Consider the following 24,174-nt stretch of genomic DNA (forward strand, 5'->3'; position numbering starts at 1 on the left):
TGACCAGAGGTCCCTTTTAGAACCATTGCAAAAGATTTTATTTATCCCTATGTCTAATGAAGGCTTTGCTAATCACCCCTGCTTTTCCTCAGCACCAAGTGAAGAGCAGGGTTGTCTCTTTTCTTTTTTTAATCTTTTTTATTCTGGTTTTTTTTTCTGAATGACTTAGATTGTTTCCCATTGCTTTTGCTGTAAATGCAATCTATTCCAACTATGTTGTGAGTTACGCTAATAGGAAACTGACCTTCATTTACATTTTCATTTCATGGGAAAATGTCTTTCTGGTACCAATCAACCAATTAAAAACCAAGGGCAAAGTGCTTATGTAATGGAAGCATTGTGTTTGCATCGGATAAAAGTACTGAGAGAATAACAGCAACTGTCATATTAATAATTAGTGTGGCACAGGTCACACTGACAAAGGATATATGTGACCAAAGACTTACACGTCTAGCACTGTGCTGTGGCCTTTATGTGAACAACGTTGGTCTTCATAACAACTGTTGAGGTGGGCACGATTCTTAACCCTGATTTGCTCATGACAAACATGGGGTTTATGGCAGTTAGGTAATTTACTTAATTAAATTCTCCCTGTCAGTTAGCCCTGGGATCTGAACCCACAAAGTCTGAATGCAGAGCACTGCAAGCTGCTGTTATCTATTCCTAAGTAGCACTGTCCCTCCTGAAGACACAGCTGACAGCTCGGACTGCCTACCTGTGACTATGCTCAGCCTGGCAGCAAGCGTGGCGAACTCCAAAGCCTTCTCATAGCCCTCAAGGCCGATCTGCAGCTCCGTCAGTTTGTTGAAAAGCCGAAGCTCAGTTCTGAGTGCTTTCAGCCTCCTTGCTAAAGGAACAGCCCCAGCCTGAGGACACAAGCACAGGGACCTTAGTCTACGGCACTGGCCACAGACTAAGAGGCTTGTCCTTTCCTGGGAGGGTTGGGGGTCATCACCACGTTTCCAATCAATGCCTTTCCTCAGCTTATGCTCCTGCTCCTTGCTCTTAGTAACATGCCTAGGGTGTAGAGACTGAAGAGCAAGAGGTCAGCAGGTCTCCTAAATCCGGGACAACTGAGAGCAGGACAGGGAGGTTGCTTCTCCTAAAACCACCTGGGAAGTAATTCACATCTCGGATGTTGTCTCTCCGTGCCCACAGTGCTGATCTGTGAAACATTCCTATGAGTACACGCACAGTGTTCAATAAATGGTCACTTCTACTATTTTCATTATACTGAAATTTTAGGCAGGTCACTTCACCCCCTGAGTGTCACCTTACTTATAAAATGCATGTGAAAATAAATAGTCAGGAATGTGTTTCTTATTTTCCTGACTCAAATTCAGTGCCTGACATATTATGCTTGCCTGATAATATTTAAACTGAACAAAGAAATAAACATCTGGATAAATAAAATGTTAGGGTCAAATAAGATGAAGTTTCCCAGTCTCCGAATATCTGGACACTTATTCAGTGTTATTTTTTAAATCAACTTTTTTTGCCTCATCCTTTGCAATATCTGTGAAATCATCGTAAAATTATACATTTTAATAAATTCTTTAAAACAATCCACTATGACACCAGTAATAAGTGGGTAAGACTAGTAAGCATTGAAGTATGATTTTTTAAAAAGTACCATACATACATGCGTGAGGTCTAGTACTAGGGTATAGTGTCCCAAGAAGGGTGATACATCAAGCCTGAGACTGATGGAGTTTATCAGATCCTTCCCTGAACACAGGGTGAGTACATTAGTGTGGGAAAAGGAAGGGAAGAAAAAGAAACACAAATAAGAAAGGCAGAAAGGGACCAGGGCTAAGCTCTGGGGTGAGCCTGCCCACATCTGTGGTGCAGTGCGGCTCAGCCTACTGCGCAGGCCAGGACTTACCCGGTAATACTCCACCGCGCGATGCCTGTGGCGGGTCCCATTGAAGAACACATCACCTGCTTCTTCGTAAAGTTTGAGAGCCAAGGAGGACTCCTCTAACTTCAAGGCTGCCTGGATGGCTGCCTGGGTGAAAAGAGACAGCTGTCAAAGGCAGGGAGAAGGGCCTCTAGGGCTCCACAGTACTGGCCAAAGTAAGATCCAGATCTGCCAGTTCAATCCTCTGTCTCCAACATCTCCAACTGGCCTGCACACGTACACGATGACAGAAAGACCCAGAGATTCTGCATCTAGTATTTCCCTATCATAGTGTGCACCATTTGGTGATACTAAAGTGATTTCTAGCGGTACAAAAAGAAACACCTTATGTTTTCATAGTTAAGCATGCAATGTACTTCAGGGAAAAGATTACTGATGCCTCAAACCAGTGACTTCAGGTAACACTGCTTGTAGCAGAGCTAAATGTTAAAAACGTCAGTTGATGTGAAGTTGAGTCAAAGAAAATGAAGTAAATCCTGGTATAGAAGGCACACGGATATACCAAAGCCAGGAACTTAATGTGCAAATGATCAGAAGTCAGATGTAATCCAACACCTGCTCTTCCCAGATGGAGACAGTGAGACTCTGAAAGGATGTGGAAGCTCTCCAAGGTCACACCAATAGTAAGTGACAGACGCATGTGAGTATCCTCCACCTAACACCCTTCTCCCAGCCCCACAACCTCTTGGAATGGACATCAACCCACTCTGGCGCCAGCCAGTCCGTTTGGAGGGTTCAGCTGCCTCCTCACATGGCCCTCGTCAGCGCATCTTTACCCACCTGGAAGTAGAGCTCCACCAGCTCGTCCTCCTGCAGGAGGTAGTAGAGTCGTCCAGCCCCGAGCCAGGCCTCTGCTGCCTTGTCTCTCTCCTCCAGGTCGATGAATATGCGCAGGCTCTCCTTGATGCAGGTGAGAGACCTCCTGAGGGACCTGGAGTGGGGGGGGGGGGGGGACATGGACCTGTGAGGCGGGAGGGATCTCTTGGGTACCCAGAGATCACCGGGTACCCAAGACAGCTGAGCCCTGGGAAGGAAGTCTTCTCCCAAACCACACAGAAAGGTCAGACCTGAGCCAAATCCCAGGTCTGCTGGTTGTGTGACCTTGAAAAAATACAGACTTCTCTGTACCTCACTTTCCCCATCTGTTGAATGAGACTGTAATTGTATCTGCCTGAGGGGGTTGTTGTACGTGCTGAATGGGACAATAAAACTAACCACTGATGAATAAGTATTGGTTTGGTCCCTGTCTTTAGACTGCACTGTAACATTTTTTTTTCCCATAAAGCACCTAACACACAATAGACACCAAGTGCACATTTATGGAGCAAATGCATGAATGGGTGGCCACAGTGATAACCTTAAATCATCAAAAAGGTTTGAATATTTTTCTAAGAAGAAAAATTAAAGAAGGGTGAAAGTTTTTTAAAATGGTGCTTGAACAATTCCTCTTTAGTTATTTGGAAACTCTTTAATTATTTGGAAAATCATAATACACAGAAAGCCTTTCCCTCATGACATGGATTAATAAAGAAATGAGGCGTGAGTTATGTGGTCTTGTGCAGACTCAGAATTTGAGAACAGAAGGAGCCTTGGGCATCTTCTGGACAGCAGTTCTCAAAGCCAGCAGCAATTAGTCACCAGAAGCATTTTAAACCACACAGTCAGAGCATGCAGTTCACCTCCATGTGTTGAAACGTCGGGGGAGCCTGAGGCTTGGCTTCTCGGGGAGCATTTTGTGAAAGCTCCTGCTTAACTCCTGGTTGAGACTTGCTGATTTAGTCCAACTCTTTCATTTTATAAAGTGAACAGGCTCAGGGATGGAAAATGACTTTCTCAGGATCATGTATAAGCAAGGGGAAACCCAAAGCTGGAACTTCCTTCTCCCGAGTTCCAGCCTAAGATTCACCCCACACTGCCCACGTTTCCCACAGCATGATTTATGGCCCACCTGTGTCAGCATTACCCAGGGAGCATCTTAAAGCCGGATTCCCAGAGTCACTTCCAACTGCCTGAATCAGAATCATTAGGGCTGCAATCTCAGAATCTGAATTCTCGGATACACCCAGTTATGCTCATGCACACTCAGTGTGAGAACCCCAGCACCAGACCTATCCTAGAAAGACATAGCCTACTAGAAACACTCATCAGTGTGAACTACATCCATGTGAGCCACCCAATGTGGTTACCACCTGCTATGGTTTTGAAGTGATTTGCTCTCTATGTGGGAGACTTGATCTTCAATGTGGTGATGTTGAGAGGCAGAGAGAGGCTTTTAAGAGGTGAGGCTTAGTAATTGGATAATTGGGTCAAGGTAATTGAGTCAAGGGGACATCAATTGTCCTCCTAGGAAATCATGCCATCTTCATGGGACCTCCGTTAATTCCCATGGGATTAGCATTAATCCCATTGCTATTATAAAGAGCAGGGCCGCCCCATTCCTCATCCTCTGGCTTCCTGTCTCACCGTGGATCTCACTGTTGTGATGTCATCGGCCATGGGGCCTTCACCAGAGCTGGGCCACTGGTAATACCACTCTCTGGGACTTCCAAAATTATGAGCTAAAGATGCATTTTTACTCACCACACAACCTCACATATGTCATTATAATAATGGGAAATGAATTGACATGCACCTCAACCCACCACAACTTGGCCACCAAGCCCCCTTCTTCACAAGAGACAGAGGTAAACATTGCTTTTTACTGACGAATCCCTGGCAGTGAGACAGCTGTTGGCTTACTGGAGAGGGTGTCAGGCTTTTGGCGGCACAAGAACTGGGAAGAATGAACTCAGGCTCTCCTCACTGGCTTACCCCGGACATAAGTTTATTGTCAAACCACAGTGGCACACACTCGTATTGCAATAGTTCAAGAAACTGAGGCAGGAGGATTGAGACAAGTTTGAGTCCTACTTAGGCAACCTAATGGGACCCTGTGTCAAAATAAAGAATAAAATAAGCCTGGGGACAAAGCTGGATGCAAAGGACCGGAGTTCAATCTCCAGTGCTGAAAAAAAAGTTACTGATATCCAGGGTAGCAACTGGTGTATCTCAGGTATTAGAGTTTCGATCAGATTTGCTGCTAAGGCTGTGTAGTGAACCGAAAAGCCCATGCAATGCTGAGGAGGTCAGTAACCTCCCTGGCTGGACTACAATAACCACAGGCCCCCCTCACAGCAGACGGCCCTGTCCTACTTCCTGCCCTGCACCCTCAGTGCTGTGTGGAGCTAAGAGGTCTGGCGGGCCTGCCCTGTCCTGCTCTCCTGGATCTCACTGGACAGCTGATGGAGACAGAACCCATGAACCTCATCTTGATCTAACTTCCTGCTGTATTTTTGTTTATTACCATCTGCTATCTAGCATGTCCTTGGACTGAAGTTATTTTGTCCAGACATTCAGAGAGAAAACTTTGAATGCTTGCAGAGAGGCCAATTCACAGAGCAGGTATTTGCTTTTTTGACTGTGGAACACAGATCATTTCTCTCTAAGAAACACCTCATTGTGGGAGAAGGCAAGACTGACGGAGAACTAGCTACTCACACTGCACCATCCAGATTCCAAGCCAGAAGTGGGTTTCCTAAAGGAATTCCTTCTCACCAAGACTGATATCTGATCCACGATATATCGTGGATATATCTGATCCACGATATATCGTGGATATATCTGATCCATGATAGCCCATAAAAAATAAGTGCCTTTGTGGTCTAAAATCGGGAGGTGGCCTCCAGTTTTCCTGATTTCTTCTCACTACCACTCTTCATCCATTATTTTATATCTGCCAGTGGTTCTGCTGTGTCATTCAGCACCTGAGCCACAGGCTCCACCTGGGGAGGGTCCACCTGGCTGAGGGTCCCAATTCCTCCAGCCACCCCCTGCAGCTCTAACTGTGGTGTGGCTTCCCAACCAAAAGAAGTGAGAGGAGCCACCAGGTCAGCATCAACTCAGTCATACGTACTCCTGGTTCTCCTATACTCCCTCCACCAGAGTATCGCCTCTGCTTCCCAATCCTCACTCTTCTCAGTTTCTCCTTCTTCTTGTCTCCAAGCCAGTCCCTGAGGTTCCATTCTCACTTCCTCCTGCCTGCCTGAATAGCAGCCACGAACCTGTGGCCACACTGGTATTCCCAGACACCCTCTTACCAACACTGCAGGACTTTCCAGCCACCTGCCCTACCTGAATGAGTCTGTGTGACTGACCTCTGTCCAACATCCTGCCTCCACCGACAGTAAGGACTAGCCTCTTCTGAGGGCTGACTCACTGCCAGGTGTGAGGGCATGAACTTTCGAGGCACATTCGCTCCTACAGTCACCATGGAAATTCTCAGCTGAGAGGGTTCTGAGCTCATTTTGTAAATAAAGAGGACCGATGGGTTTTACTTATTTAGCTTACCCAAATTTTCCCACTCATTGCAAAAGGTTTATTTTGAACTCTCTCTATGTGACCCATAGTAATAGTGGGCAGTATTATTACCTGAATTTACTGGGCAACCAGCATGAGCTAAGATCAGAAAATGTAAGTGACTTGAACCAAGAAATAAGTCCTGTTCAAATCAGTATATAACCATAGAAGTTTGAGTTCACACTCAAACAGTACTCAATTTCTGGCTCACATAACCAGGTGTAGGAGGAGACTTGCTTTCTTATACCATTTTATAAAAGCCCTAGAGGACATATGTGATTTTAAATCTTAAACAAAGTTTCCTCATCTGCAAAAGCAGAAGGCTTCAGGTTCTGGGGTGCACACCTGTAATCCAAGCCCCAACGGAAGCTGAGGCAGAAGAATCACAAGTTTGAGGGTAATGTAGCAAATCCTTGTCAAAAAATAAAAATTTAAAAGTGCTAGAGATGTAACTCAGTGGTACACTACCCCTGGGTTTGATCCCGAGCACCGTAAATTTTTTAAAAAGTGGGATGGTAGTTTACATCACAGCCTGAGAGCATATAAGAATATAAGTAAAAAAAATTGTTTCCTTGTTTAAGATTATAGAAGTGTCAGGGATTAGTAGTATTAGTTACACTGAAAGACCAAATGTCAAGGTATTTTTTCAGTTCCATGGAAACAAGATAAGAATAAGGATAAAAGACAGAAGTAAAAGATAGTACACTGCTATTGCATTCACATGCAAAGAATTATTATTCTTGCACTATGTGTGCAAGGCATTCCCTCTTTTTAGAAAACATACTATGTACATTTTTTGTGGAACCTACTACAATTTATATGAAAACTTTGATTTTTCATAGAATGTCTATTTCCTATAAAATTCTTTGAGCTTTGCAAGCTCAGAGACTAACTCTGGCTCCTTCCTAGCATGGTACAGAGGCCATAATAAGTGCTCAGAAAGATTTGTTAAAGTGATTGGATGTGTCCCCAAGTGTCTCAGTACCCACCTAGCTGAGCTCTAGAGTAGGGAGTCAGCCTGTGCACGTCACTCAAGACAGAAGACAAGACAGACAGAGACACCTCCCACTGGGAGACAGAAAAACTATCAAGCCAGATTCTGTAACTGTCACCTACAAGGCAGGAAGAACATGATTCTGAAGGTATTTGAATAAAAGATAGCAGAGTGTCCCAAGGTGAAAACCTCAAGGCTGGTCCAAAGTTGTCAGCACCTTCTTGTCCTCCCCCCACCACCACCTCTGGCTTTCACACTCTAGGGCAAATATTTCAAATATAAAAAATTAAAAGCAGCAGAAAGTCAACATGAAAAACTAAACACCACCTTAATTTGGAAAGTTGGGGATCTAAGCTAATACCAATGAAACAAAGGGACAACACCAGGCTACACTCTGTAGCAGAGAGAGAAGGCTTGATGAAAAGCAAAGCCATTCTCCTTGTAAGCTTTCACTACACAGTCATCAGCACATCGTATTATTTATCTAGGGTGGGGACTATTGGCTGGTCAAGCAGAGTACATAAAAAAGTACTTAAGAATATGTACCTTGGACCAGTTGTTGGCAAACGATGGCCCATAATTCAAATTAAGCACAGCCTTCTACTTGCTCTTATAAATAAAGTTTTATTGGAACTCAGCCACACCCATTCAGTCATGTGTCATTTATACCTACAGCAGTGCATTGCAGAGTCGAGTAGTTGTAACACAGGCCGCAGGGCCCACAAAGCCTAATCCATTTATACCTTCCCTATACAAGAAAAGTTTGCTAATCCTGCAGCAGACCACACTGTCTGGATATCAATCCCTAGCAGTGATATCATGCGAGTCATTTGGTTTCTTTAATTCCCAATTTCTACAAGACTTTCTACCTCACTGAGATTTACACATTGCTTAGCAAACTTTGCATGTTCTCTGAGCACTTTCTGTTACACCATCATCTTCATTATGGATATTTAGTGTACAGGTCCAGAGTCTTCACCCCATCCAGCCTCCACAGCTCCTCCTGAGTGACAAACATGGGGCTTCATCTACTCATATTCAAATGATCACCAATATCCACAGAATCTTTTAAATGGGCCTCTAGTTTTCCATGTACTGTTTCCGACCTTTCTTTACTTCCCAACATCTGTTTATCCTTCAGGACTGTCCTCAAATCTTTCAGGGGCTCCCCTAGAAGAATTCTTCCCTGAAAGATTCCCCACACCCCTGGCTGGAAGTTCTCTCTTCTTTCCTCCACGCCTGTCCTTGCAGTTGCCTACCACTTCCCCCATAGCACTTCCTGACCTTGAGCTTTGTGAGAATGGAAATCTCTTGATGGGAGCTGCATAGAAGAAATTCTTCTGTTACACTGAGACCCACTTAATAAATTCCTCCTGGATATCAGTGTCAGGAAAACAATGTGCTCTGATAGATGCATGTGTGATGTTCTTTTACCAGACTGAAAACTTCACCTGGTTTGCCCCTCTTTACCTTGGGTACCAGGAAGTTCAGGAAAAAATGACAATCACACCCAAGTGTGTAGACACTGTTTATCCATGTCTGTTAGCTAATCCTTGTTTTGTTTTGTTTCATGGGGTTTTTTCTGAGACACCTATAGAAGTAATTGATTTATTCATGCTAAGTAAGCATAACATTACAGCATGTCGTTCTGTTTGATGAAATGGCCATTTGGCAATGGAACAATGACCTTCTGTCCGTAGAAGTTTGCTCTGACACCTGCAGTACTTTCCAAGTTTCCCTTTAAGCCAAGAAAGTGAGGTTTATTTCCTCCCATGATACCAATAAAAATTAGTTAAATGATACCAATAAAAATAAGTTAAAATTATTAAATATTAAAATCAAACCATCTTAACCTGAGTTAACTTATGGAAAATGGGGTACAGATCTCCAAAAGATCCATCCTCTACAAAAGGAACGGGAACACTGGCAATAAAAACTATCAAACAAAGCCTCTCAAACTTTAAAAACTAACTAACGATACACGACAATCCAAGGAGTGTGCATTTTTGTCAAATGACTGAATTTTGTTTAGAATGGTGAGCTTTGTTGCTTTTCTGTTTTCAGTTTTTGTTCTGTTGTGCGTGTTTGTTTTAGTGCACGCGTGCGACACACAGCAGTTACATTCAGTCTGGAGGACTTGGTGTGCATGTCTGTCTTCATCATTTTCTTTTTTTTTTTTTTTTTTTTTTTGTATTTTTGTATTTTTACCGGTACCAGGGATCGAACTCACGACCACGTACTTGCAAGGCAGGTGCTTATGCAACTGAGCTAAATCCCCAGCCCTTGTCTTCATCATTTTCAAGCCTTCTAGCCACCACCTTCTGTTCCTTCTTCCCCTTCCTGTGACCATTCCTATTTCCAGAAAGTCTGCCTTCCCGTTTCCTATCATCTATCCTTTATTTTTCTTCAATTTATTTATATTTTGGGTTTCTAACTTACCCTGGACCCATTCTGCTTGCTCCAGGTCTGCAGTGGCCTTAAAGACCAAATCCCACAATCACAGGAGCTGGAAAAAGCCACATCCAAGCAGCCACACTGGGGTCATCATGAGTTTGTAATTCCTTAAAGTTCCATAAAAGGGAACTGTCCCTATTTGACTAACCTGGATGTCACCATTTGACCTTTTCAAGTGTCTCTCCTCAAAAAATGTTTTCATTTGACGTGACTTAGAATTCACTCAGTGAAGAGCACTTTTTTCCTACTGTGTTTGTCCAAAAAGATACACAGTAATTTTGAACACTGTCTTTCCTTAGGGTAGTGAAAACACTTGGAGGAAACATGAAGGTGACAAAAGAAAATACAGAAGGAAAAACAGGTGGGGATTCCATAAAAGGTCTTGAAATACTCCCAGGTACTCCCAGGGATCAAGGAGTCTATAGCGCGCAGGGCTCTGAGCACTGAGACTCCTACAGGTCAGGATGTAACCAAGAGGACACACCAAGAAAATAGCAGAAGAAAATATAGTAAGAGAAACGGCAAGAAAATTACAACAGTAATTTCTAGTAGGCTAGAAAATATCCACTTCACACAAAAGAAAGCAGGGGTGGGACTGAATAATGAAAAGGATGTGACCCACACAGAGAACAAACAGGGTTAGCAGTGTAGCTCAGTGGTATTTGCCTAACAAGCACAGAGAAGCCCTGCGTTCACTGCCCAGCGTATGAAAGAGAGAGACAGAGAGAGACAGACAAAGAGACACAGAGAGGTAGCAAAAAGAAGTACCAAAATAATTACGTAAATTATAACTTCCCAGTAATTAATTAAATATAAATGGATTAAGCGTTCCAATACACAGACAGATACTGACAACTCTCCAGGAAACTCTTATTCCAGTCAAGGTGGTATTTCAATCAACTCACACATCTACATACAAATTTTCAATAACAGAAAATGCATCTTCACGCAACAAACTTGTTCACAGCAGTATTTAGCAGTACTTTTTTCATCATAGAGACTAAATGAAAATCACCTAACTATTCATCAACTAAATCAAGTATGGAATAAGTAAATGAGTTTGGCCTAACCACACCATGGAATGCTGTTCAGCAGCCATAAATAATGAAATACCAATACATAGACAACATGGATAAACCTGGAAAATGCCATACCAATGAAAGAAGCCAGCCGCATATCGAATGATGTTGAATGAATCTATGAATACCAAATTCCCAGAGTAGGAAAAACGATAGAAACAGTCAGCAAGTCAGTGGCTTCCAGAACTGGGGTGAGAATTGGTAACAGGAAGTAACTGCTGCCCGGTGCAGGGTTTTGAGGAAAGGCCAGGAAGACTGTCTGCAGTTAGACAGTGGTGATGGGTACGCAACTGAGGGAACATGCTAAACACCAAGTTGTATGCCGAACTGGAAACTAAATTATACTTTCATGGCATGTGAGTATACCTCACTAAAGCTATTTCTAAGATCTAAGTTCAGTCCACTTAAGGAAACTCTTCTATAAGTTCCTAAGTGGTCAGTCTCTGCTTGATTACTTGTAACAACAGCATGCTCATTCGCATGGGATAGGTCGTTCTGTTTTCAAATAACTGCTTTTGTCTTTTAACCTAACCAGCAGATTTCTGAGCTATGGCAACACTACCTAATGCAACATAAGGGCTCCCCTGGTGTCATCAAATGCTAAGTCAACACTGTATTATTTCACGGTGATGCTTTTAAACAAAAAAAACAAGCAACAGAACAGTATATACTGGAACAGAACTTTCATCATGATCCCACTTATAATATGTGTATATTATGTTTAAGATATCCAATATTTAACAAAAATATGCATCTAATACAAGGCTTTAAGGGCATGAACTATTTCCTTCCTAAGAGTTACTTCTAGGGAAAAGAAAAGCTAGAAGGAGGCCTTTATCTTTCAAGTTACAACCATCAATGCTGCTTTAATATTTTTTACCATAAGCAACCATTTAATTTTAGGAAAAAAAATCCTGTATTGCTCATTTAGCTGCAAACCCCTATATACTAACTCATTATCCACTGTTTGGGTTCTTATTGGTGAACATTTGTTATGATGCTCTATGCTTTGTGGCTGATACTACTTACAGTGTTCTCAAAAGGCATCTTAGCTTCCACTGATGGCACTCTGATCACTGTCCTTGTCATTAAGGACCAGACTATCTGCCTCCAAGCTGAAGCACCTTTCTTTCCTTACCTGAGCCCTGTGCAAAGGTGCCAGGGACTCCTCTGGGAAAACATCCCCATCTTAACCATCAGGTACCATCTCAGGCACAGCTCCAGAGCCATGAGCGAGTGTCAGTTTAATACCTGGCTGCCCAAACAAACACAGTGAATGTCTAGGTGTCTAGACACACTATCTGCCTGCAAGAACTTTTCAACAGTCTTAAGGAAGGCCTCCACACTCACGCTGGCAGTGTCCAGGGCTTTCTCTCTAGCTCCCCCTTCAGGATTTCAAAGGTATTTGACAACTAGGGTTGGAGCGGGCGCTGGTGAGTGAAGGATGGCAGATGACAGCTGGGGACAGGATTAACCTAAGACTGAGTTTGCACAGCAGCAAGAGGCGGCAGTAAGTCTGACACACATTAAAATCCCTTAAAATCCAACTTTCCCAAAGCTTCATTCCAAGATGCCTCTGGCAGCATGTGACTGATCACAAAAGTTCACTGGAGCCTCACTTTTGGAGGTGCTCCAGGGCCATCTAAACCCCGAAGGCGTTTGGGAGTGAGAGTAGGGCAGGCAAGGGCAAGCTCCCTCCTGCTCCCTTAAATACTGCAGCTTAGCACTGAATGTGGAGAGAGTGGGCGGTTTAGAGGACACTTGATTCTTGTAAGAGAAAGAATGGATGAGGGCGAGGGAGATGAGGAATGAAACATACACATACACACACACACCACATGTATACATCAGCGAGAGAGTTAGCTAGTTAGCTCGCTGTGTGATTATTCAGTACTGGGTTCTCCAGGCTGCCAAGGTTACCATGCTGCCTAAAAACCAAAAGTTCTAATTTAATTAGTTGCTTCTCAAATGCTTTCTCTGCTCAACACTAACAAACACTCCACTCAATTTCTGAAGTCATTCCTAACTATGAATACCATATTATAATGTAAAATCTGTTATAAAGTGAAACTGAAAATCTTGCAAATCCTGCAGAATTTCCTGGAATCCATTAAATCCTTGAAAGAAGACTGAACTGCAAGCTACCCAGCGGCAAGTGGGGAAAGCCTTAGACCAGCGAAGGAACAAAGTGAACATTGGGCAGAAGATATGATAATTCAAGTGAGAATAATTTGACTATCAAAGGGTCAACAGATGTTTCGGGATTTCACCCTTAAATTTTAGTGCAATTTTGCAAAAAGGAAGCATTTTTAAAATAGCACCAAAAAGTCAATCACAAAACAAAAGCTGTCTTATTGTGCTACTATATAATTGTGTCAACACAATTAAGCTGAAAAATCAACACTTCTTTTATTGTATGTTTTTGCTAAGATGTACTATAAAGGTGCAAATAAACTTTATCCCATAATTTTCCATTTCATTCTAAAGGTAACGAACCAATCAAGCCTTCCTTTATCGTAAAATTTGACACTCCTGCTTTCAGGGGCGTGTGTGTGTGTGTGTGTGTGTGTGTGTGCGCGTGTGTGTGTGTGTGTGTGTGTGTGTGCGTGCGTGCATGCGCACATGTGCGTGCATGTGCGTGTGCATGTGATTTCTCAAATCTCAATTGTTTTTAGATAACAAACACCTCCTAAAGTATAACTGCCTCTTGTCCTGAGTTATGCACCCTCAGCCCTAGTCAGGTGGTGGGTTGTTATGGAAACACAGTAATAGTGACATGGTTAACATCACTGAGCCTTTCCATATTTCAAGCATTTTTCCAAGTGTTCCGTGAGCTTTAGCACATTCATTTCTCACAATAACACTCTAAGATACATGTCATTATTATCTCCCTTGACCGATGAGAAAACTGAGGCCTGGAGAAATTAAGTAACTTGTCCAAGGCCACACAGCTAACAAATAATGGGCAGCACTGTGTGCCGGCTGTAGGGTCCACGCTGTACCATGTGCATTTGGACTTGACACCCTAAGGGGAAGAGCACTATCTCTCCTTAAACAAGACACAGGGCTTCTAGGACTGTCCCCAGGATGAACTCACTTGGCTGTGTTCAGGTTCCGATAGAGCTGCCCAAGGGACTCCAGCAGGCTTCCTTCCATCTCCCGGTCCCGGAGCTGTTGGGCCAAAGCCAGCCAGTGTTCGTGGTAGGTAATGCATGCCTCAGGATTTGGGGACACAGAGCTATAGAAATGGCAGAGGGATTTGGTGACCTGAAGCTGACCTGAACATAAAGCGGGGACATGAATGAGATGGTCTTAAGATAGGACACAGGTGAAGCATGCCCCAACACTTTTCTCTGAAGCTCCCAGCAGCACGGGACATACTCACTCTTTAGGTGTTGATGCCTTAAGCCAAACAGCAGTGCCATTTCATAACAAAGCTGGCCCTGGGTCAGCTGGTGTCCAGACACAAGAACTTGGGCCAGCCAGAGGAGCACCTGTACCAATTCCATATCTGTGTCCTTGCTGGCCTGAAGTTCAGAATAGAGTCGAACTGCTTGCAGAAGATAGTTCTTGGCTGACTGCTGAGCCTTAAGACTCAGGTGGCCAAGATTGGCCATAGTCACCGCCTGATTATGCACATCTCCTGCATCCTGTGCTCTGCTCAAGGCCCGGAGATAGCTCCTGGCTGCCCTGTTCACCCGGCCTTCATCTTGAAGTGCAAGTCCCAGGAGGTTATGGATCACTCCCTTGTGGGTGACACTCTCTGGCTCCTTCATGGAGCATAACAGTGGCTCAAGGATCTCCAAAGCCTTCTTTGCCTGGCTGGCTAAGAGATAGGCCCATGCTAGACAGAGGGAAGACTCAAAGGCTTCCTGTTCACCCAGCAGCTGCCCTAGCACTAGGGCCTGGCTCAGGTAGTAGATGGCAACATCAGGAGACCTATATTGGAGGTACATTTTGGACAAGATGAGGCACAAGGTCCTCTGAGTGCTCCAATCAGTCTGTTGTTCACAGGCAGCCAATGCCTGCCTGAGAGTTGGGCAAGCCAGTGCAGAAACTTCACCCCAGCTTGAGCAGGGGCTACCAAGGAGCTTGGTGGTGTTCTGGAGGACCAAGCAGACCTGCCAAACTAGATGAGGCAAACCATGAGTATTCTGAGAACCACAGTGCTGGACCGAGGCCACTGCAAGGTATGGAAGGTATTTCTTGTCATACAGAAAACTCAAGATGGTGGCTGTAGCATCAGAGGCAGGAGGGTGTCCAGAGAGGATTTGCAGGCGCTCAGCAAAAGGCAGGACCTCCTCAAGCCGGCCTAGGCTCAGGAGCAGTCGGACAGCCAGAAAGCAGGCCCTGGACTCCAGAGGGCAGCTGCCTACCACAATGCTCTGGCGTAGCACGTAGGCCACCACGTCAAGTTCATTCTTGGCACTGGACTCCCGGTCAGGCAGGCAAGCCAGCAGGGTACCCGCTTTTTCCAGCAGGGCCGGCCCTTTATGTGTTAGCCTCTGCCTCAGATAGATGGCAGCCAAATTGATATACAAAGCAGCAACCAGGGCTAAGTCCTCAAATGCCCCCTGGAGAATGTCAATGGCTTCTTCAAAGTATACCCTGGCCTGGGAGAGTTTGAGTTTTCTGACACTCAGACGACCCAGGAGGAAGCAGAGCCGCGCATGGGCCCAGGTCATGTGGCTTCTCTTGGCCCACTTCCTTGAGTTCTCCAGGTAGACCATAAGCTCATCCTCCTCAGAGAAGCAGTAAAAGGAAGAAGTGAGGAAAGAGAAGGAGAAATCATAGAGGCTCTTGAAATGGTCAGTGTAACCCTCATGATCCAGAAAAGCCAATATGGGGGCAAAATTCTCAGCTTCCTCCTCATCCTGACCAGTGTGTAGGTTCATGAACAGTTCCGGGTCATCAAGGTCATCGGGCTCCGGCAGGTGATAGCTGTCTGAGGCAAGTGAAAGGAGCTCCTCCTCCAGGCTGGAGTCCCCAGAGCTGCTGGACCATCTGGAGTCCACAGCCTGATGCTCCTCCCTGACTGTGCCGGGCCTGGCCTCCTTGAAGCCTTCGGGCTGAGTTGCTGTAAGGATAGGCAGAGTTGGGCATCCCTAAGCACCTGCAACTAAGCCATGAGCTCCTGGCCAGAGGACAAGGGTGCTGACCCGAAGGCTGAGAGATCAGGTTCAGCATGATTTCTACTCACCACTCAAGTCACTGGGAAGATTCTGGATGGATTCAAAGCCACCTAGGTAGGGATAAAGGATAGAAGTGGTATTAGGTTCAATTGGGCCACCATACCAATGTCAACCAGGGGCCCAGGCCAGTAATTCTAGGAGGCTTTGTGGTCTAGTTTCAGATCATCAGTTATCACTAGAGAATGGGCAGAATCTGCCCTTTCAGCATCAGTTTGAGAGCTGCATGGCATGAACTAACCATCCTGTATAAGCCACACACTTCGCAGTTGGGAACTGAGACAGGGCAAGACTCAGAGTCAAAGAAAAAAATCTGAAAACAGTACCTATCAAAAGGGGTGCAGATAAGGATTGATAAAATATGAGGACAGGAGAGACGTTGTGCCCAAATCTCTCAGCGAGTTTACTACAGAATGGGGTGGCCCTCGTAGGGTGGGAACTTGGTGGCATGTGGCACTGCCTCCTTTTCCATGTGTACCACATCCTTCCTTTCTTTTTCTTCCATTCACCTCTCATCCATCTACTTGATCGTTAGTGTGACACATACAATGTGCTGGGCATTTGCTTTCTGAAGATGGAAAAACAAATGTGCAGAAACATGATAAAGTAAAGGAGCAAAAATGTCCTTGAAGGACCCAGTTTTGTTGCCTGATGCGATGGGATAGCGGGGATCAAACTCACAGCCTCATGCTTGGCAGGCAGGTGCTTACACCAGCGAGCTAAATTCCCAGCCTGGACAGGAGAGTCTTAAGTAGAGTTTTAGACATTGAGTTTGAGTTAAGAGCTCTAGTCTAAGAATGGTCTAAAGACAAAGAGAAAAGCAGGGTGTGAAAATACAGATTTATAGTTCAGAGCAGGCTATCAGGAGCTGGCTAACGTTCCAGGACTGAACACGGCTGCACAGGTGTAACATCTGGCAGGAAGCAGAAGGGCGAGCAGAGAGGAAATGCTTTAGTGAGGCTGAGGCTCTCAGCATATCCTGGCTGAGAGCTGTTAGTGGAAAGAAAATTAGGATGGCAGAAAGAAAAGCAGAGTCAGAGAAACCCAGGTGACTGTGATGCAGCCTCCTAATGACACAGAAGTAAAATGAGCAGGGCATGCTGACATAATCCCAGCTAGTTGGGAGAGTGATGCAGGAGGATTACAGGTTCAAGACCAGCCTGGGTAATTTAGCAAGATCCTGTCTCAAAATAAGGAGTATAGTGCAGTGAAAAGGTCCTGGAAAACTTGATCCCTACCACCACCACAAAAAAAAATGTAATACAATATTAGATAATGACAGAGAAAGTGTCTTGAGTTTGGCTGTAAATAAATGTATGTTCTGAGTGAAATAGCAACAGGAGCTGTGCAGGTAAAGGCCAGACTCCCAGCCCACAGGACAAGGGACACCAGAGAAAAGGCTCCAGCTCTTCCTCAGGGAAAAGCAATATTTGTCTGTGCAGCCCTATGAGGTCTCCAGTGGACTCTGAGGACCAGCAGGCCCCTCGTCCATCCAGCCCCTTCTGTGATCTCTGTGGAGGCGGCTTCTGGGATGGTCATGGCAGACACTCATAGGTGAAGGGTAGGAGTCTCCACAGCCAAAGATGGGACAGCTAAAGAATTCTGCTAGGAGAGCCATCCATGCCCCCAGGGCTCTTCAGTGCTGAGGGGTACGTGCCAGGCTCACTGCAGGTGTTTCTCTCAGTGCCAAGTCACTGAGAGCACAAAGAGTGCACGAGTTACCAAATGAGAGGAAGAACTGGAGGCTCTCCTGCTCAGGGCATAGGCCTTGGGAGAACTGGCATTTACAAAGAGCACAGCCCTCTCTAGGATTCCCTGGTCTGGGGCAGAGTGCACAGCCCTAAAATATAACCTGCACCCAGCAGAATGCGCTGCTGCTCTTTACACAGCGCACTACCGGGGTCCTGTTCTTACATAGCCCAACCAATGGACCAGCAGACAGATTAAGCTTTGATCCAAGTCCGCCAACCACTTCTGGGACTCTGTTGCGGTTTGTTTAAATGCCCCCTGCGCAAAACCTCAGGTGGGGGCCTCTGAATCTGACGTTTGTGATTGGTTCCTTGTCTAGCGCTGGGATTGGTGGAGGGAGTGCTGCACCCGCCCAGGGGCGGGGAGCTGGCATGCAGCGTAAGGGAGGTAAGGAGGCACGCTTTGCTCTTCTTGCCTTTTTTGCCCTTTGGTTCCTCTAGCTTGGGGTCACCCTGAATGGCTGCCCTTCAGCCATGCCACCCTGCCTTGGAGCCAGCTGAGTATGGACTGAAACCTCCAAAAACTGTAAGCTAAATAAACCTTTCCTTCCTTCATTTTGAGTGTCAGGTATTTTGTCTCAGCAAATAGAGAAAAGTAACCAAGTAAACAAGACATCTTCCAATGTACATGCCAACTATTCCTTGATTCTTAGATCTCTATTCCTGCCTAAGGGTGTCTGCCCTTGTCTACTACACAAACTGCCCATAACTTCAGCTTCCTGGCTCAGACTCACACAGTGATCTGATCCGATCAAGATGTAAATAAATAAACAAACAAACAAAGCTCTGCTAGGGTTGAGAGACGCTCTCTAGGGTACATTCTCCTCACAAAGGCATCTTGTGTATGGAGAAAACTTTTACCTCCTAACCTTGCGCCTAAGAGAGCTCCCAGCTCCTGTGGGCTGGGGACATGCTGCCCACCACCTCTGACTATATCCATGAAATGTGGCCCTTTTAATCTGGTCACACAAGAGTGGAAATGTCACCAAAGGAAGAGGACAAAGACTTCTTCCTCAAACCACCATCAGAGAGTAGATGTACTTCTCAAGCCAGAGCAGTGGACCTTTCTAAACATAAAGGAAATTAGTATCATTCATTCATTCAGTCAGTCAGTCAGGCATTGCCAAAATCTGTGGTAGGCACTGGGTCCACTGTTCCCCCAAGATTAATGCTCCTAACTTCCCAGTGTCACTTTTCTGGCTGGGACAATATGGTGAAATGAATTGTTCTGATGAGCTGTTCTCAGCCTGGCTCAGGTATTCATTCACATGGGTCTCTATTAAATAAGGGGAGAAATCAACTTTTAGGGTTCTTCCAAATTGTGACATTCTATGGTCCCACCTTTGCTATTAGGTGCGTGGTTCAACCCTGAAACAACAAATTTCAGCCACAACTCAGAAGTTCTTTTCCAAGACAGAGTAGATGGACCAATACAACTAACCACTTATGGTACAGGTAATCTGGTTTCATCACACCCTCATAATTTCTTGGTAACATGGTCTACACAAACCCAGAATTATCTGAAATCTAAAGCAAAATGCTATTCATCAAACATGATCTGGTTAATTAAATAAACAGTGCTCATGGCCTCAAATTCCAGAATGGGATTAAGATTTAGAAATAATTTATCTTTGGTTAGGGATGCTGTCCTAGCCTCGAGGAGCTTGGTGTTTTAGTGGGGTAAGGATCCAATACTCACTAAGACGATAGACAGATGTGATGTCAGTTTGAGCCAGTGTGCGGAGGAAGCTGGCACACTCAGCTTTTCTTTCGCTTCCCAGGGGCCACAGAGAGCATCTCTCTTCATCACTGAAAAAGGCAGAGCTCTTGCTTCTGCATTGGGCAAAAGACAGAGACAGATCAGTGGAAGGCTCCAGATTCCATCTCTCCTCTGCACAGTAGGGTACAGTGAAGAATTGAAAAACCATCAACCCATTTGCCGAAATCAGACTCCTCATCCTAGAGCTGCAAACAGTATATTTCTACTGTCAGAGAAGAAGGACTATTCGCACCTACTTCATGCATAGAAAACTGATCTGTGTGATTTCCAAGTAGAGGAAAATACAGATAAAAGCATCCCTCCCCACTAAAACACCATTTCCCAAGAAAACTGAAACCCCTTCTTGATCCCTGCCCATGCTTTGAGGCCACCTGGTTACCATTTATAACTGAAGAAACAGAACTAGTTGCCTTAAATATAAAAGGAAAGGAATCATTAAGTGTCTTTTTCCTTAAATTATTTTAGAAAAACGTTAGGAAACAAGTGGTACAATCTAGAGGAACAGTGAAGAAAGTTTCACAGTGACCAGAATTCTTGAGGCTTAATGGAATGTCCCAAAACAGCATCATGTAGCCTTAAGAGAGGAAAGGAATTGTTAAGGGGAAGGAAGTGGATGTTTAGGAAGCAGTACAGCAAGAAACAAGAGCATGTCCCTAGTTATAGCACAAGCCAGGAAAAGACTAGGAAGGGGATACTGTAGTCAGGTTCTTGTCATTTGTCCCCATAGCTCAGTATGAGCACTGTGAAAGCCAGTGATGGAGAACTGGCATCTGTAAGTGCTGCTCAAGGTAACACCCTAACTAGTGGCAGAACTGACACTAGAAAGAAGTCCCCATGTCTGGCCCAGGGCTTTTCCCCCAAATATGTCCTGATCGTCCTCCCCTCTGGCCTGATCTCTAGATTCTCCACAGTACCATGAAAGCTTCCAACCTCAAAACATCACAACTAAACTCAGTTGAATGCTGGCATATTGCCAGATTTGGATATTCCCAAATTTTTCTGGAACCTTAAATTTCAAAGTGTTCCTAAACATACCATTTATTCCCTTTACTATCTGTTACAATAATTCTATGATAAAGATTTTAAATCCATGTTTGTAAATGAAGAAAACGGTTCAGAAATGTTTAGTGACATGTTTAGAATTTCACAGCTAGAAAATAGTGAAACTTAGGCTTAATCTAAGGTCTTGTACCTCAGTATCCAGTGCCACAGAGCTGATTTGCTAAGCTCATAACTTTCAGGTATTTAGAGAGTCCAGAAGCTTGAAAACTACATTATGGGTTTCCAAACATGCAAACTGGGTTAGAATGATATGACACAGATTCAAGCACTCTGGCAGGCTAAAGAGTTCTAAAGGGCTTCTCTCCCCACACACACATGCATGCACACACACAAGAACTTGGATGACGTAGCAAAGATAAATATTTTAACACACGCTTAATTTTTAAAGAAATAAAAGGAAATACATGAGACACAGAAATGAAAGCAGAAACCAAACCCAGATTGATGAAGGAGAGCAGATGCCTCAGAGATCCTGAAAGTTTTAGCTGAAATACTGGCCCTCAGACCTGGTCCTTGAGGTGAGCCCTAGGAACCAGAGATGTGAGCATGGACCTATGTGAAACTCGGAGAGATAAAGCTCCCTTCATAAAGCCTGGAGGCTGGAACTTCCTTAAAGGGCTGGGCGCAAAACATCTTATTACTTGCCAAGAAGTCACTTTTAATCTGTCTCGAGTCTGTAGGAATAAAAGCATATGCCTACACCATCAGAAGGTGGGGATCTGAATTTACATGCACAATGTAGGTTACCACATTCAGAGAACTTACACCATAATACAGTCCCAGAGACAGGTGCACACCTGTAATCCCTGCATTCTAGGAGCCGAAGTAGGATTGTAAGTTGAAGTCCAGCCTGGGTGACTTAGTGAGACCTCCTCTATCAAAGTTAAAAAATGTATTCATGGGTACACTTCAGTGCAAAGGCCCTGGATTCAACTCCCAATTATTTATATATATATCCTCAATCATGAACTTCTAAGATTCTGGGAGAAGCTAATATAAAACCTGCTCTGCAGGACCAGGGACATAACATAGCTCAGAAGCACAACATCTGCTTGGCAAGCATGAGGTCATAAATTCAATCCCCCAAAAAAACCTACTTTGCAAAAGATTTCCTTCAAGCCAGGATTTGTGCAATGCCTGTCTTTTAAAATGTTGAAACTTAATTCACATAACAAAAAATACAAACCAAAAATAAGAACTCAGAAAAGGAACCAGCCACAAAGAAGTCCAGCAGATGCATAAGCTGGTAAATTAATCCAATTCTATTGATAACAATAAACTGAAGAACGATCATGATTAAAACAATGAAATAAAAAATAGAAATAGAACATGCAATGAAAAGATGACACTGTGACAGAAGTAATCACACATTTAAAAAAGAAAATATAAATTCAAGAAATGGAAAATAAAGGCATGGAAATTGAGGATGAGGTGAAGGAGTCAAGCCACACGTTTAGTCACGGCAGATGAGACACTCAGTGAAATGAAGATCATCCTGAGGAGATCATCTAGAATGTGACCCAGGGGGACAAAAGCATGAACAGCAGGAAGACGTTATGAAGCAAAGTTAAGGATAGAACACGTCCAACATACCTGACAGGAGTTCCAGAAGAGAGACTAAGAAGGTAAGAGAAAGGCAGTATTCAGAAGAGAGTGAGAATTTTCCAGAACTGGAGAAAGACCTGAGTCTTCAGACTGAGGAAGCACATCAAGCCCTGAGCAAAATAGAAAGAGTGTCGCTGTTAACAAGATGCCCACTTCTTAAGGTCGCAGGTCTTTGCAAGCTGTCTGTCTCGCCTATGTTCTGCTTGCTAGGTTCAGATGACTTCACTGTTAAAATTCATGGTGTGAAAGAATTAAGTATCATGATAAAAACATAAACCGATGAAATAAAAACAAAGAAATAGAAAATAATTCAAAGAATGTTTTAATTAATGTAATAATTACAAAAATAATTTCTTTGAAAAAATAATATTGACAAGTATAAAATTCTGGCAAAATAGGCTTCCTATTTTATATTAATAGTGCCTTTTCTTCACACTTTGAAGATGTTGCTATATGCATAGCTAAATTATTCAAGGGTGTATTTTAAATAAAATTTTCTTAAAACAAGCTCTAAATGCTGTATTTACAATTCGCAGGTCTTCACTAAAATACGTGACTACTATAAAATATACTTTTTAAAGAAAGAGGAGGATAATATGCTACAAATACATAATACATTGTCACATCTAGATGTTATAATTGTAAAACACCCATGAAAAAGGGAACAGCTAAAAAAGCAAAAAGAGACTGCCAACCTGCAAAGAAATAGGCACAAAACTAACAGCAAAATTCTCATCAGCAAAAATAGATGTCATAATAAGAAATAAAATTATAAAGAAGACATGGGAACAATATGAAGAATAAAAAGGGTATAGCAAAAGAGTTTTAAAACTTTTAATACTATGAAATACTGTTTTCTCCTATGTTGCTTTTTTTCTGCTTTGCAGGGCACTAATCAGCCATGCCTATTTTTTTTTTTTTTTTTTTTTTTTTTTTTGGTACCAGGGATCGAACTCATGACCTTGCACTTGCCAGGCAGGTGCTTATGCCACTGAGCTAAATCCCCAGCCCCCGGCCATGCCTATTTTTAATTTAGTTATTTAATTTAGACATGTACAAGTTTCTTTTAAGTAACACATTATTAAAATTTACTATATCTGCGATAATGTGAATAAATCCAAATTTACAATGTTCACCAAAAAAGCCAGTTATGAAAGAAATATATATAATTTTAAATACATAACATCATTGTCATTTGTTTATAAATAAAAATTGTCTTTAAAATGTATCAGAATAAGAATTAGAAAGATAAATACCAAAGCATTTTGTGCGAATAGACATAGTGTGTATGTGTGCACACACACACACACACACACACTAGTTTGAACATCAAAACTCAAAATCTCTGAGATCCCAAAATCATTCAGGCTAACCCCAAACAGCACTATATCTATTTGCACAAAATGCTTTCTGAAAGTTTCAAGAACTAGCTTTGCAGCTGCATTGCTAAAAAGTTTGTGTTAAACTAGGTAGCTGGCATTAAAATCTGTGCCAAAGAAAAGAAATCATAAATTTGCTCCTTGGGCAAGACCTTCTTGTGTGTTACTAAGCACAGGCTAAATCAGCTGCACGAAGCAGCCTCTGGAGAAGTTCCATCGGATACTGTGAGTGTAGTTTTGAAGGCACACACGCATGTGCACCTACACAGACACATGTTCACACTCATGCACTTCTTGGAAGAATTTATCAGCACAGGGAGAGAACTCACAGGAGGAGGATGGAGATTTCAGCAAAGGCTGAGGCCTTCCTCAGGAACCCAATAGCAAAGGAACACAGACTCAGGGCGACACCCAGTGGCCAGTCCCGGGCACAGTGCAGAAGGACCTGGGAAACCTCAGTCCCTGCCTGCTGAGTGCTGGGAGCTCTGCATCTGCTCCTAAATTGCCATAGTTTAAGAATAGCTGCAGTCCAGAGAGTGCTAGGGTACACAAGGACCCTGCTCCCACT

General features: G+C 43.7%; 1 protein-coding gene across 4 annotated transcripts in view; it reads right to left on the reverse strand.

The window, feature by feature from the left end:
* Sh3tc2 (SH3 domain and tetratricopeptide repeats 2) overlaps positions 1-24,174 on the reverse strand; it is a 62,356-nt gene that overhangs the window by 13,525 nt on the left and 24,657 nt on the right. For 3 of the 4 annotated variants that reach the window (XM_003477336.5, XM_063232334.1, XM_063232335.1), the window contains exons 9-15: positions 19,480-19,613; positions 16,044-16,085; positions 14,229-15,920; positions 13,941-14,121; positions 2,702-2,852; positions 1,886-2,008; positions 716-866 (exon numbers count right to left, since the gene is read on the reverse strand). In XM_003477336.5, coding sequence (XP_003477384.2) covers positions 716-866; positions 1,886-2,008; positions 2,702-2,852; positions 13,941-14,121; positions 14,229-15,920; positions 16,044-16,085; positions 19,480-19,613 — 2,474 coding nt within the window. Of the gene's footprint in view, positions 1-715; positions 867-1,885; positions 2,009-2,701; positions 2,853-13,940; positions 14,122-14,228; positions 15,921-16,043; positions 16,086-19,479; positions 19,614-24,174 lie in introns of those variants that run through there. The other variant, XR_010041669.1, reaches the window with a different exon arrangement.

This window comes from Cavia porcellus, unplaced genomic scaffold (genome assembly GCF_034190915.1).
Source record: "Cavia porcellus strain 051 isolate PalLab524CR breed Dunkin Hartley unplaced genomic scaffold, mCavPor4.1 scaffold_21, whole genome shotgun sequence".
Classification (NCBI taxonomy): Eukaryota; Metazoa; Chordata; class Mammalia; order Rodentia; family Caviidae; genus Cavia; species Cavia porcellus.